Below are 13,525 nucleotides of genomic sequence, written 5' to 3' on the forward strand. Positions count from 1 at the left end.
ATTATTTTTTTCAGTAATTTCAAGATCTAACTATATATGTATGTATATATATCTATATCGATATTGGTATCGATATAGATATAGATATATCTCCAATACTTGTTTTTTGTTCAGTTTGGTTTTGTCCCAAAACCAAAAATTCCAACTATGATATTGTTTTAATTCCCTTCACAGTCTTTACCACCTGACTTCATTAGGGGTCCTCAGAAACAGACACTGAGCCAATGATTCATGTGCAAGTGCTTTACTGGGAGAAGTAAGGAACAAGGACATGGGTTAGAGACAGGAGAAGTGATACAGGGAACAAAATATATCCAATAAAGCATACCGTAAGTCAGCTCCCACAACAAGTGAGCAGAGTTTTCATCCTGTGGGAAAATACTGGAAATTGGCACAAAATGGAAATATGAGAATTATCACAGCTAAGGAGTAAAGAAGATGGTATACCTCACACCTCTCCATCAAGATCTGTCCATGCTGGGGCATACTTCCCTGTTACTTCTACCCCCATGCACCTGTTGCTGAACATTGGCAGTCATAACATTGTTATGCGGTGGAGAAAGTAAAAGGATCCCAGGGAATGAAGGAGAAATGCCGATATCTTCTACTACTCCATTCTTCACTGCAGACTCATTTCTATCAAAATTCTTTTTAACAAGTGAAGTGAGTTCTGAATACAATTCACAAGTGTGTAACTACAACTCCTGATAATACCTACTATGAATAGTCTCCCCCCAAAATAGTCTTAGTCTATTGTAATCATTATTACATGTTTTAGGATCTTGGGGGCATATCTTAAAACCACAATAATGGGGAAATAAAGGTCCAACAGAACATGAAATGGGCAGAGAACAAGAAGAAAGGAAGGAAAGAAGGCAGAAGAAAGACAAATATGAGGCAATGTCTCAGTGATATCCTATGCAATATGTTACCTGCAAACCTGAACAAATGAGGTTTCAAATCAAGATCCCTACTCTTAAAGTTGAAAATCCACATCAGTATTTTCAGGAACACTAAGATAGCAAACTTAGGAGCATGGGATCATATTCAGGTTTCCATGTTGGGATCCATCCCAATCTCAATCTTTTTGAAAAAGAGGGAAAATATCTTAAGTAAATGTCAAATACATAAATTTACAGATGTAGATCAACAAGCACAGTCTTGATATGGCAAGCACTTTGGTTATGACTATTGTATGGTTTCCATTCTGTTTCCCCCAGGGAGAAACAAACTTACACCCAAATTAAGGTGAAGGATGTCAGCATTTGAGAAGACAGTTTTGGGAGGAAACCATGCAGGCACTTGCTATAAGTGCTTCACATCAAGTATTAAAAATCTCAGGAATGACTGTAGGAAAGCTAACCAAAGATAGAATGTTATGGGCTGCAAACAGGGAAGACAAACGAAAAAAGGAATTACTGAAGAGATTATTGAGGAGAAACTAATACAAAACCAAAACCAAATGAAGGCAAAGTCATGGGGACTTTGAGAATAGAAGAAGTGAGGCATGTCTTTTAGGGGCGGAAGAAAACCAAGAGATTTATATGCACAATTATTTGCCTTTTGGAGCTCACAATGTCTACTTGGTTCTGAGGCCAGTGGCCCATCATGGACAAAGGGCTCCACGACTATGGAGTCTTCTCAGGGCCCCCTTCACATCCTTGTTCCTGAGGCTGTAGATGAAGGGGTTCAGCATGGGGGTGACCACAGTGTACATCACTGAGGCAACTGGGATTCTCTGGGAAGAATGGATCCCAGCAGGACTGAGATAGAGCCCCAAGCTTGCCCCATAGTACAAGGAGACCACAGAGAGATGTGAGCCACAGGTTGAAAATGCTTTATATTTTCCTGCTGCAGAGGACATTCTCATTAAAGAGGAGACGATCAGAGAGTAGGAAAAGAAGATCCCAGTCAGAGGAAACACACCCAGTATGGCAGTCGACACATACAAGAAGATATTATTGATACGAGTGTCAGAGCAGGCTACCTGGAGAATCTGAACCACTTCACAGAAGAAATGTGGAATTTCCGTACCTGTACAGAAGGTCAGCCGCCTCACCAGTAGGACATGAATCAGGGAGACCCAGAAAATGATGAGCCAACACACCACAACCAGCAGGCCACAGAGTCGTGGGTTCATAATTATTGTGTAGTGCAGGGGGTGGCAGATGGCCACAAACCGGTCATAGGCCATCACGGTCAGGAGGAAACCATCCATTCCAGCAAAAATCATAAAAAAATACAGCTGAGTGAGGCATCCAGGGTAGGAGATGTCTTTGCTCTGTGCCTGGATGTTTACCAGCATCTTCGGGACAGTGGTGGAAATGAAACAGATGTCAACAGAGGACAGGTTAGAGAGGAAGAAGTACATGGGGGTATGGAGGTTGGAGTCAGAGAGGATGGCCAGGATGATGAGCAGGTTTCCTAGCACAGTGACTAGGTACATGAACAGAAACAAGCCAAAGAGGAGGGGCTGCAGTTCTGGGTCATCTGAGAGGCCCCGGAGGAAGAATTCTGATACTCTGGTATGGTTTCCTGCTTCCATGTGTCTGATGTGTCTGCTAGAGAAGGAGTGAAAAGAAATATTTAGTGCCTACCCAACTGGGACATCAGCCAGTCATTACCTTTATAATACCATCTTTAAAAATTTTTTAATGTTTATTTATTTTTGAAGGAGAAAGAGAGCATGAGCAGGGGAGGGGCAAAGTGAGAGGGAGACACAGAATCCGAAGCAGGCTCCAGGCTCTGAGCTGTCAGCACAGAGCCCAACGCAGAGCTTGAACTCATGAACTGTGAGATCGTGACCTGAGCCAAAGTCAAATGCCGACTCAGTCAGTAACCGACTGAGCCACCCAGGCGCCCTTCTGATACCACCTTTAGGTGGACATCCTTCACCCTCCATTAGTTCTTCCAAAGGTAAGATTCACTCAGTCAAATGGTAGCTCATTTCCAATCTAAATGTTCTTAGGTATCCTTTTAAAAATTTAGCAGACATCTCTTTTTATCTCCTATTCACTGGTCTAATTCTATTTGAAGCCATGTACATAAACCAATTTCTTCTATGACCATTCAAAATAACTGAAGACATTGAATGTCTTTCTTTGATAATCTCCACTATTCAAAGACCTGTATACTAGTTATTCAATGTGTATTCTCAAGTCAAATCGCCTTAATTTTATGCTCATATCAATGTGACATAGCTATTGTCTTATTATTTTTCATTCTAAATATGTGGTTATGGATGTTAACTTCTTTGAGGATTCAAAGGGCTCGTGTGCAGTAAATAAATGATAGTTTTTTGGTCAATAAATGATAGCTTTTTTAAATCAACCTATTCCTTCTTACTTTTGATACACAACTCTCCCAAAATACAGCATACAGCTGTGGTTTAGAACATAGGATCTGAGTCAGACTTGCTGGGATAGAAATTTGGTCTACCAACTTACTCTCTGTGTGACCCTGAGAAAGTTAATCTCTCATAGCTGCAGATACTACACCCCCCCTACATGGAAGTGGTAAGTGTTCCCTACACCATAAGCCTGGTGAGTGAAGTAAATGAGATGATGCATGTAATGTTTCTACTGTGATGCTTGTGACATTCTGTGGACACTTGATAAATGTGAGATTCTGTCCTTACCATCACTATGGTCTGTCTGTCTTATATGGCTATTGCTTATCAATATTAAACTGAGAGAGCCATCAGAGATGGAACTCGGATCATTATAAACACAGCAGGCCTGGTAGCTCTTTTGAACACCATCAAGTACTTCTTATTAATGAAGATCCTATGCCTCCCTCTTTCAAATACCATCTGCCAAGTGGACTCATCCAAGAACAGGGAAGAGCAGGTGGACTACATAGATTTTTTAAAAAGGTGAAACAAAAGCACACACACATTAAAGCAAAACACGAAACTTGGAGCGTGTGCTCATGTGCACTCACTCTAGAGCAGGGGTGTGTTATATTAAAACTTAGCACTTTAATTGTGGAAAAATAATCAATAGATTTCATCAAAAATAGCAAAAATTGGGGCACCTGGGTGGCGCAGTCAGTTAGGCATCTGACTCTTGGTGTCGGCTTAGGTCATGATCTTCCAGTCACAGGATCAAGCCCCACATAGGGCTCTATGCCACCCTGGGCCTGGAGCATGCTTGAGATTCTCTCTCTCTCTCTCTCTCTCTCTCTCTCTCTCTCTCCCCAGCTTATGCATGCTCTCTCTCCCTCTCTCTCAAAAAAAATTAAAAGATTAAAAAATATCTTTAACCCTTTCACAGCCAGCGCCGAGAGCTATGGGCATCTCTCGGGACAACTGGCACAAGCACCGCAAGACCGGGGGCAAGAGAAAGCCCTAGCACGAGACGCGGAAGTAGGAGCTGGGACGCCCCGCTGCCGACACTAAGATTGGCCCCCGCCGTATACCTGCAGTCCGAATTCGGGGAGGCAGTAAGAAGGAGCGTGTCTTGAGGCTGGACGTGGGCAACTTCTCCTGGGGCTCTGAGTGTTGTACGCGCAAAACAAAGATTACTGATGTTGTCTACAATGCATCGAACAACGAACTGGTCCGCGCCAGGACCTTGGTGAAGAAAGGTATCGTGCTCATTGACAGCACACAGTACCGGCAGTGGTACGAGTCTCACTATGCACTGCCCCTGGGCCACAAGAAGGGGGTCAAGCTGACTCCCGAGGAGGAGGAGATTTTAAACAAAAAACGATCAAAGAAAATTCAGAAGAAATATGATGAAAGGAAAAAGAATGCCAAAATAAGCAGTCTTCTGGAGGAGCGGTTCCAGCAGGGCAAGCTTCTTGCATGCATCGCTTCAAGACCAGGCCAGTGTGGCCAAGCAGATGGCTATGTGCTGGAGGGCAAGGAGCTAGAGTCCTATCTGAGGAAAATCAAAGCCCGGAAAGGCAAATAAATCTTCCTCCTTCCTATCTTCGGTCATGTAATAAAGGTGTTTATTATGCCCTGTAAAAAAAAAAAAAGTATGGGGCGCCTGGGTGGCTCAGTCAGTTGAGCGACTGACTAGGGCTCAGGTCGTGATCTCACGGTTTGTGAGTTCGAGCTCCGCGTCGGGCTCTGTGCTGACAGCTCAGAGCCTGGAGCCTGCTTCTGATTCTCTGTCTCCCTCTCTCCCTGTCCCTCCCCTGCTCATGCTCTGTCTCTGTCTCAGAAATAAATAAATATTAAAAAAAAATTTTTTAAGTGTATATATACATATTCATATATAAACTTCTATATATTCATAGAAGTTAAAAAATGTGTATATATATATATGTATATATATGGGTGGCTCAGTCGGTTAAGCATCTCACTTCTGCTCAGGTCATGATCTCAGGTTAGTGGGTTCCAGCCCCAGGTCAGGCTCTGTGCTGACAGCTCAGAGCCTGGAGCCTGTTTCAGATTCTGTGTGTGTGTGTGTGTGTCTCTCTCTCTCTGCCCCTCCCCTGCTCATGTTCTCTCTCTCTCTCTCTCTCTCTCTCTCTCTCTTTCCCTCTCTCTCTCAAAAATAAATAAACATTAAAAAAAAATTTTTTAACTTAAAAGGCAAAGGGGTGCCTGGGTGGCTCCGTCAGTTAGTTGTTGTCCGACTTTGGCTCAGGTCATGATCTCACAGTTGGTGGGTTCAAGACCCACATTGGGCTTTACACGGACAGCGCAGAGCATGCTTTGGATTCTCTGTCTCTCTCTCTCTCTGTGTGTGCTCCTCCCCTGCTCATTCTTTCTCAAAAATAAATAAACATTAAAAAAAAAACTTAAAAGGCAAAAACTTTAAAAGGCAAAGTTAACATGACAGTAAATGTTTACTTTATGCATGATTGAAAGAGGCCCTTGTTATTACTAATGCCTAGAGAGTGTGATTAATTAAAGAGAGAAACAATTATTGAGGACCAATTTTGTCTGGGGAGTTGCACAGAAAAGTCTTTTCTGAAATTGTATTCTTGAACTGCAAGAGTAAGGATGGGCAGTTGTTCATCAAGGGAAATAAGGAAAGGGCACTCATTTGGGGTGGAGGGAACAGAATGTGCACTTTCCTCATGGTTGGAAGAGCTTAGTAATGGAACATTTTTGAGAGGCCAGTGAGAAGGAGAGCAGACAGTGAGGTTCAGGACAGACAGAGCACGTGAGGAGCACAAGTGGAGCATCCTACACTATGCCTAAATGTGCCTCTCATGATGGTGATTTTATGTTTATTTGTGGGTCAGAGGTCATGACTATTTTTGCTCTCCGTTGTCTTTCTAGAGATTTACTAGGTGTTCAACACATGAAATGTTAGATGTATAATAATGACTGAAACCAAAAGTGTCCACTATAACACTACAAAGGAATCTTTAAGCTCAACATATGATTAAATGTAGACCAAAAAAAATAGAATAATAAGGTTAAATACAACACAGTCATACCTCTTTAAAAAGAGTAATATATCATAAACAAGTAACACAAGTATTTCAGGAATGGAAAGTTCCTTAATGCTAGGGTGTTTGCTAAAAGTATGCATCTCAAAAATAGAGAAATGAAGAGGAATCATAACCATAATCACAATGGAAAAAGTATTTGAGAAAATGTAACAGGCATTACTGTGGTTAGCTGCCTGGAAAAAGCCTCTTGCTACATGAAGAAACTTCGGTCAATTTCTTAACCGGAAAAAGAATAGTTGTTTAAAATTGCAGCCAACAGGGTATTCTACATTAAGACACTAAATTATTTCTGTTAAATTTGTGAGCAAGCCAAGACAGTTTACTCCAACTTCAATCAGTCAATATTCTCTTGAATATTCATATAGATGAGTAAGAAAGTTGGGGAATGGATATTAGCCTGAATACCGAATGCCAGAAATAATTACATTATTTGTAGGTATATTTTGGACACTAAAGGAAAACAACAACACAGAACTAGTAAGTGCTATCAGTAAGTCAAGTCTGCCAGGAAAAACAGGGAATATAATAGAAAAATCCAATCACTTGAGGGACGAAGAAGGCAAATAATGCATAACACACTTCGAATGAGTGGGTAATGAATAAATGATGGGACAGGAAATCAAACAGGAACCTAGAATTCATGGGAAAGAATAGAGAAGAGGAGACTCACTGGAAAATAACTCCTATTGGAGAGAGGCTCTAGTTTCTGGAAGAGTGAAGGAAACATAGCAAGAGCTGGAAAGACTGGTTTAAGTAGCACGTAAATCGCCTTCAAATTACAGAGGCTTCAGCTTTGTTATGGGATTGTTCCAGTCCCATTATTCTAGAGGTAAACCCAATACTCACTTTCTCATCCCTTTTCCTCATACTCCTCCAGCCCTTACTGGGAAACAGTGATCTTACCCTCTCTGATTGTTACCACTGAAGCTTTCTTTTCTTGCAGTTTGTCCCAGAAGAGCCCATTTGGGTTTTCCTCTAGGCTGCCATCAGAGAATTATAGGAAAGGGGCAAAAGGACATGTTATTATCATCTCAGTTACTGAATTCTCAAAGGTCCTCACTGAGTAAATTGTTCTACTGACTTTCCTCTTTCCAAACAATTCAGGTCCCTTGGGATACAGAGATGAAAGAATGGAAAATTTCCAGACAGTCATGTCTATGTAAGCAACAGGGGGCCAAGATGAAGGTATTTTCTCAAAAAAAGAAATTTCTTCTTTCTGTGGTTTGACTTAAAATGAGAAAATATCTCCTAAGAAACATTTAATTCCTACAAGAACGAAAACCAGGAATCAACTTTATGGGATGCTCATTGTTGAAGAATCTTTGGAGATTTCAAAGGTCACTTAATCCACAGTGTCATGGAAGCAAAAGAGGTCCTTTCTGAACAAAAGCAGAGTAGCTAATAGTTTTTTGTTCTCTTTAAAGGACTAACAAAATGACTGAAAACATCCCTTGACATTTGCTAGAGACATGGAGGCCTTTGCTGATATTAGATAGGGCTTCATTTTTTACCTCTAAAGTAATGAGGCTGTAAACAATCCAGTAGAGTGTGTTGACAAGTGAGTATTGAGGAAATAGAGGTATCAGTATATATCACCTATGAAATTTGTCAGGAAAGGTGAGGATAGAGGTAAAATAACACAGAAAAGAAATTGTGGAGTATGGCTATTTTAAAATTTTTTGTTTAATGAAAATTTGCAACAGGTTTAATTTCAAAGAGTATGGTCACGTTTTATAATGTTTATTTTTGAGAGAGAAAGAAAGAGAGAGAGAGATAGAACATGAGCAGGGGAGGGGCAGAGAGAGAGGGAGACGCAGAATCCAAAGCAGGCTCCAGTCTCTGAGCTGCCAGCACAGAGCCCTTCGGGGGGGCTTGAACCCATAAAGCATGAGATCAACACCTGAGCTGAAGTTGGACACCCAAACTATTGAGACACCCAGGTGCCCCCAAAGAGTATGATCACATTTAAAGCAGACATTTGCATTCAGCAGACATTCGAGCTACACAATTCACAGGATGCATATACACTCAATAGTCAATGACAATCATAACGTGCAGTATCTCCAATATATGGGATACATGGGTTCAGAAATCAAGCTTGTTAGTAGAAACAGCCCTGTGTAATGTCACTCCCAGTGAGCCACTTGGGCAGTATTTGCTTCAGGTCTCCTCAACTCAACCCTTAGCAGGTTAAGATGTCTTGAATCCTAAAAGGTAGCACTTCCAGCGACATGGCCAATGTCCTATTAAACCTGAAACTATCCAGCTACCTGGCACTTGAGGTCCCTCATGTCAGAAAGAGGGGACATCATTTTGGCAGGGTTAATTGACCCTGGTCATCAGTGTCACTGTGTGAGCATGGCAATGGGCATGCTCTGGTACCCTACTGTATTCAGTGGGCGGATAGGAGCAGTCCAGCAACATCCTCAGAGCAAACACAGTGGTGGATACAGATGGCTGTCAGGCAGTTGTGCTTTCACAGCAAGAGACATGAGTGGATGGGTGAGGCTGCTTCCTTTGGCTGAGGGCAATTCTCTAAGAGGGCTGAAGACTGAGGGCTGTCAGATGGCTGCACTCTCTGAACCTGGGGAAGAAGCCTTTCATTCTGAATGGAAAAGTGAGGGACACAACAGGGTTTACTACAGTCCACCCCATCGGCATTTGGATCATGGCCTGCAACAACATGTACAGTGTCCATGAGAGTTTATTTGTGATGCATGAGGGTAAGTAGTTGGGAAGGACTGTCCTTAGAAAGTGGGAGCCATGCTGAGAACTGGAGGACTATAGGGTTACTGATAATACCTACTCCAGCTTTGATGCTTCATCTTGCTCATGTTCTGGCCATGGCCTCTTTTGGGAATACCTGTTTTGGGAATACCTGTTTTGGGTCCCTTGGAGACTAATATAGCCAAGGCCCAGATAGGGGGAGGCTTGCTTTGACCCTCTGTAAATTTGTTAAAGATAGCAGTCTCTCCCCCTATCCTTCTTAAAAATAATTTTATTTTATTAAGTTTATTTTTATTTATTTTGAGAGAGAGAGAGAGTGACTGGGAGAGGGGTAGAGAGAGAGGGATAGAGAGAGACCCCAAGCAGGCTCTACACTGTCAGTGTAGAGCCTGATGCGGGGCTCGAACCCACGAACCATGAGATCGTGACCTGAGCCAAAGTCGGATGCTTAACTGATTGAGCCACCCAGGCACCCCTCTCCCCTTTCTGACACATAGCTGGCACCGCAAAACCTAATTAAAGGTTAGCTGTCAGGTGCTTGTGAAACCTCTGAAACAGTTCCCTCACACACACACACACACACACACACACACAAATAGCATCCTGTTGCCCTATAAAATTTGTGGAGTAGGGTCGGGACTTTGCAGAGAATAGCTGTGCAGGACCTGGATTGTCACCCGACCTGTCCCCCCATTTGTAAATTTCCCTGAATAAAACTGTATAAGTTGTATGGAGTCACCAGCTTTATTTTTGGGTCTCAAAGTGCCTTCTCAGTGAAGAGACACTCCTCCTCCCCCACTTTGAAACAAGGAGCATGAGTAATGCTGAGCCACGCATAATCTTGTCTTTCTGACCTGCTTCTCTGTAACCTAATTCTCTCTCCCACTACTGCCATTAGACTAAAGATGAGATCAACCCATGCCACTGCCAATGGAAATTATCTGTGGGGTGTTTCACAGGCACATCGGACTGAACCTTTCCACCAAAAAACTCAAGATCGTTCTTTTTTTTCCCACCCTCCTTCTTTCCTTCCTTTTCTCCTCCTTTCCTTCCTTCCCTCCTTTCCTTTTAACATGTGATACCAGAGAGAGCAACACCATCAACAACATCAACAAATCCCCACATGGAGCATCCTGGATGGTTAAGGAACAATAACATGATGTTAAAATAGGATTCCTAAATATTTTTATTAGCACTTAGCAGAAACTCTGTTATTACTCTTTATATATTAGTTTATTTTCTTTCTCCCAATTAAAGGTAAATTCTGTGAATAGTGGGCCTTTGTTTTGTTTCAAACATCATACAAGTTCATAGAATCCAGCAGTTAATAAATGTTTGAATCCACAAATCAGTCAATCACAACAATGCTAAGAGTAGAATGAGAAATGATTTGGGGAGTGCAGACCTGTGTCACATTCACTCTCCCAGTCTGCCTGATACTAGACATCACATACACAAACTGAATATTTGTCACCGGATGAAATGTGCACAGTGCGTTACCCTTTGAAAGAAATCTATTCAAGAGCTCCACCCCCACCCCCAGCCAGCCAAGCTTATAGACAAAACTCACAGGTGTCTGCACTTGGCCCTAACTCTGCTTTTCTTGGTCAGGTGCCCTACATTCTTGGAAAGTAGATCCCAACTACAAAACATATTCTTCTCTAGCCTGACCACAACCCACATCCCAGATGAGCCGTGGACAGAGCCCCTGGAAAACCTGCCACCCCCCCTGCTCTATGTGGCCAAGAGCTGACCCCCTCCCCATACCCATCCCGCCCTGCAACGGGCACAGCTGCAACCTTCCCACATCTTTCAAAACCCCTTAAAAGGCCCAGCCTGACAGAAATTTGGGTCAACATTTCTCTAGATGTCTGGCCCCTCTCCTCCCTTGGGGAGGGAATAAGCTCTGTCTTGCTGTTGCTCTACTCTTCGTGCAATTGTTTCTACCCCCATCACTGGCCACCCTAACACCCTTTGTTTCTTTCATTAATCCTTCTGTTAATTTCAGAATGCCTTGTTTCTCTCATACATTTTACTAACATGGTACATTTAGGTTATTTGCCTCCTTAAAGCAAAACTCCATATTTACAAGTAGTGTAAGTAGTGGAATATAATAAGAAACAAGAACTCTGGTCAAGATAGCAAGCTTCCCGCATGGTTAATAAAAAGGAATAATTACAGAAGGGCATATAACACACATCTTGGACAGTGTTGTGGGCTGAACTGAGTTCTCCCAGAATTCATGTTGAGATTGTGATCCCCAGCACCTAACAATGTGACTGTATTTGAAGAAACCCCTTAAAAGAGGTAAATTAAAATGGGTACATTAGGGTGAGCCTTTAGCCAATCTCACTGTAGGTCTTTATAAGAGATTTGGACACACAGAAACACACCAGGGGCATGCATGCACAGAGAAATTATCTGAAGAGGCAGCAGCAGGACAGGCATCTGCAAGCAAGTGACAGGGTTCCTGGAGGTACCAACCCTACTGGTACCCTGATCTTGGACTCCCAGCATCCACAATGACAAGGAAATTAATTCTGTTGATTATGTTCACTCACTATAGTATTGTATTATGGCAGCTCCAGCAAACACATACAGGCACCAATCCATACTTTCTTGTCACATCTTAGGCTTCAGCCATGTCTGCTGTAATTAGGTCAATGGAAGCCATGGAAAGTTTTGCACAGCTGCAGCTGGTCAGCACTTTGCCTCAGGCCCAAATCCCATACCTCCTGCTTCCTGCCCTGAATCTTCTGTGACACCACAATATGGGACACCTGAGGAATCTACTCTGTATTCATTGATGTGCAACCCAGAACCACAGGGGACATTAAATCTATCCAGGACCACCCTTGGCCAATAGAACTCATGTCTTTTTATCTACCAAGTGGCAAGTTCTGAGACACACTTCATAATTTATATCAGAAGGGTTTGGTGAGATGGGGCACCAGTCACCCATAGAGGGATCAAAATGATAATGATTCCTTTCATTGCCTTTCCTTCCTTCCCTGATTTACTCCCATTGTTCTGTATTCCTGCTCCCTAGGATCAAATTCTCCCCAAAAGCCTACCTGCACAGAGACTTTTTGATGAGGACCAGTTTTCAAAAAACACATCACAAGATGAAAGAAGGGTAGCCACATAGCATTTTGCTTAGGAAATACTAATAAATTTGTTAATGTTAATGATATAATACTAAACTATTAGCAACGATAATAACATGCCTCATTGTTTTATACCTCAGTGCCCTTGTGTATGCTGTTTCTGATTTTATAGTTGATTCAGCCATTCCAGTGATGAGAATTCACCACTTAATTACACTCATATTCATGCAAAATGTTCTATGCACAAGGTTGTTTATTGCATGATTGTTATCTGAAAACATTGGGAACAACCTACCAGTCACTAGGGAACTATTTTGACAAAAGAGGGCACATGTACACAATGTGTACAATAAAAAAAAAAAAAAAGCAAGATGTATGGTTTATCTACAATAAGCTACAACAGTAAATAAACAAATTGAGCCAAGTTGCAGTGTACAATATCAACACAGAAAAATCACCTGTGTTTCTATACACAACAAACAATCTGAAAATGAAATGTTTATAACTATAGTTACAACAGCATCAAAAAGAATAAAACACCTAAGGTTATATTTAACGATAGAGGTAAAAGATTTGTATATAGAAAACTAGAAAAATGTGGTGAAAAAATTACAGAAGACCTAATAAAACACTGATGAGATAACACTAAACACCTATTAGAACAGCTAAAGTGAAAAACAATACTAAGTGTTGGTGAGAATGCAGAGCAACTGGAACTCTCACACAATGACGGTGGGAATGGAAAATTGCACAACTACTCTAGTGGTGATTGGTAGTTTCCTCATTAGTTACATATACACTTACCATATGAAGCACTTCTCCCACCCCTAGCTGTTCTCTCGAGGGAATAAAAGAATTTGTGTGCACACAAACACTTTTACAAGAATATTTATAGTGGCTGTATTCAAAATTGCCCATAAGGAATAACTCAAATGTCCTTAAGTGGATACATGGATTAAAAAAGTTGGTATATCCATACAATGGAACAGGAGTCATCAATGAAAACTAAAAACACTATTCATGATGAAATTGATAGACCTCAATCAGAGACATGATGCTGGGTGAAAGATGTCAGTAACAAAATGGCTACATACTGTATGATTCCATTTATATGACATAATAAGATGAAAGTACAGTGATGGAGAACAGACCACTACTTGTTAGAGATAAGTGAGGGTGTAATTACAAAGGATAACACAATAGGTTTTTTTGAGGAGGAGGTGATGTTGATGTTCTAAATCCTGATAATGTGTGTAATATATATATGTAAATAT

General features: G+C 41.6%; 3 protein-coding genes across 5 annotated transcripts in view; 1 reads left to right on the top strand and 2 right to left on the bottom strand.

Moving 5' to 3' along the window:
* EIF3G (eukaryotic translation initiation factor 3 subunit G) overlaps window positions 1-13,525 on the bottom strand; it is a 767,140-nt gene that overhangs the window by 437,868 nt on the left and 315,747 nt on the right. The window lies entirely within an intron of this gene.
* LOC125930601 (olfactory receptor 7D4-like) lies at window positions 1,607-2,554 on the bottom strand. Its single transcript, XM_049642487.1, has one exon. It carries the CDS (start codon window positions 2,543-2,545, stop codon window positions 1,607-1,609), a length of 939 nt encoding a protein of 312 aa, XP_049498444.1. The 5' UTR covers window positions 2,546-2,554.
* LOC125930591 (40S ribosomal protein S8-like) lies at window positions 4,280-4,937 on the top strand. Its single transcript, XM_049642476.1, is given in 1 exon segment — window positions 4,280-4,937. A coding segment is annotated over 1 exon segment (627 nt). The 5' UTR covers window positions 4,280-4,289; the 3' UTR covers window positions 4,917-4,937.

The sequence above is a fragment of the Panthera uncia genome, chromosome A2 (genome assembly GCF_023721935.1).
Source record: "Panthera uncia isolate 11264 chromosome A2, Puncia_PCG_1.0, whole genome shotgun sequence".
NCBI classification, from domain to species: domain Eukaryota; kingdom Metazoa; phylum Chordata; class Mammalia; order Carnivora; family Felidae; genus Panthera; species Panthera uncia.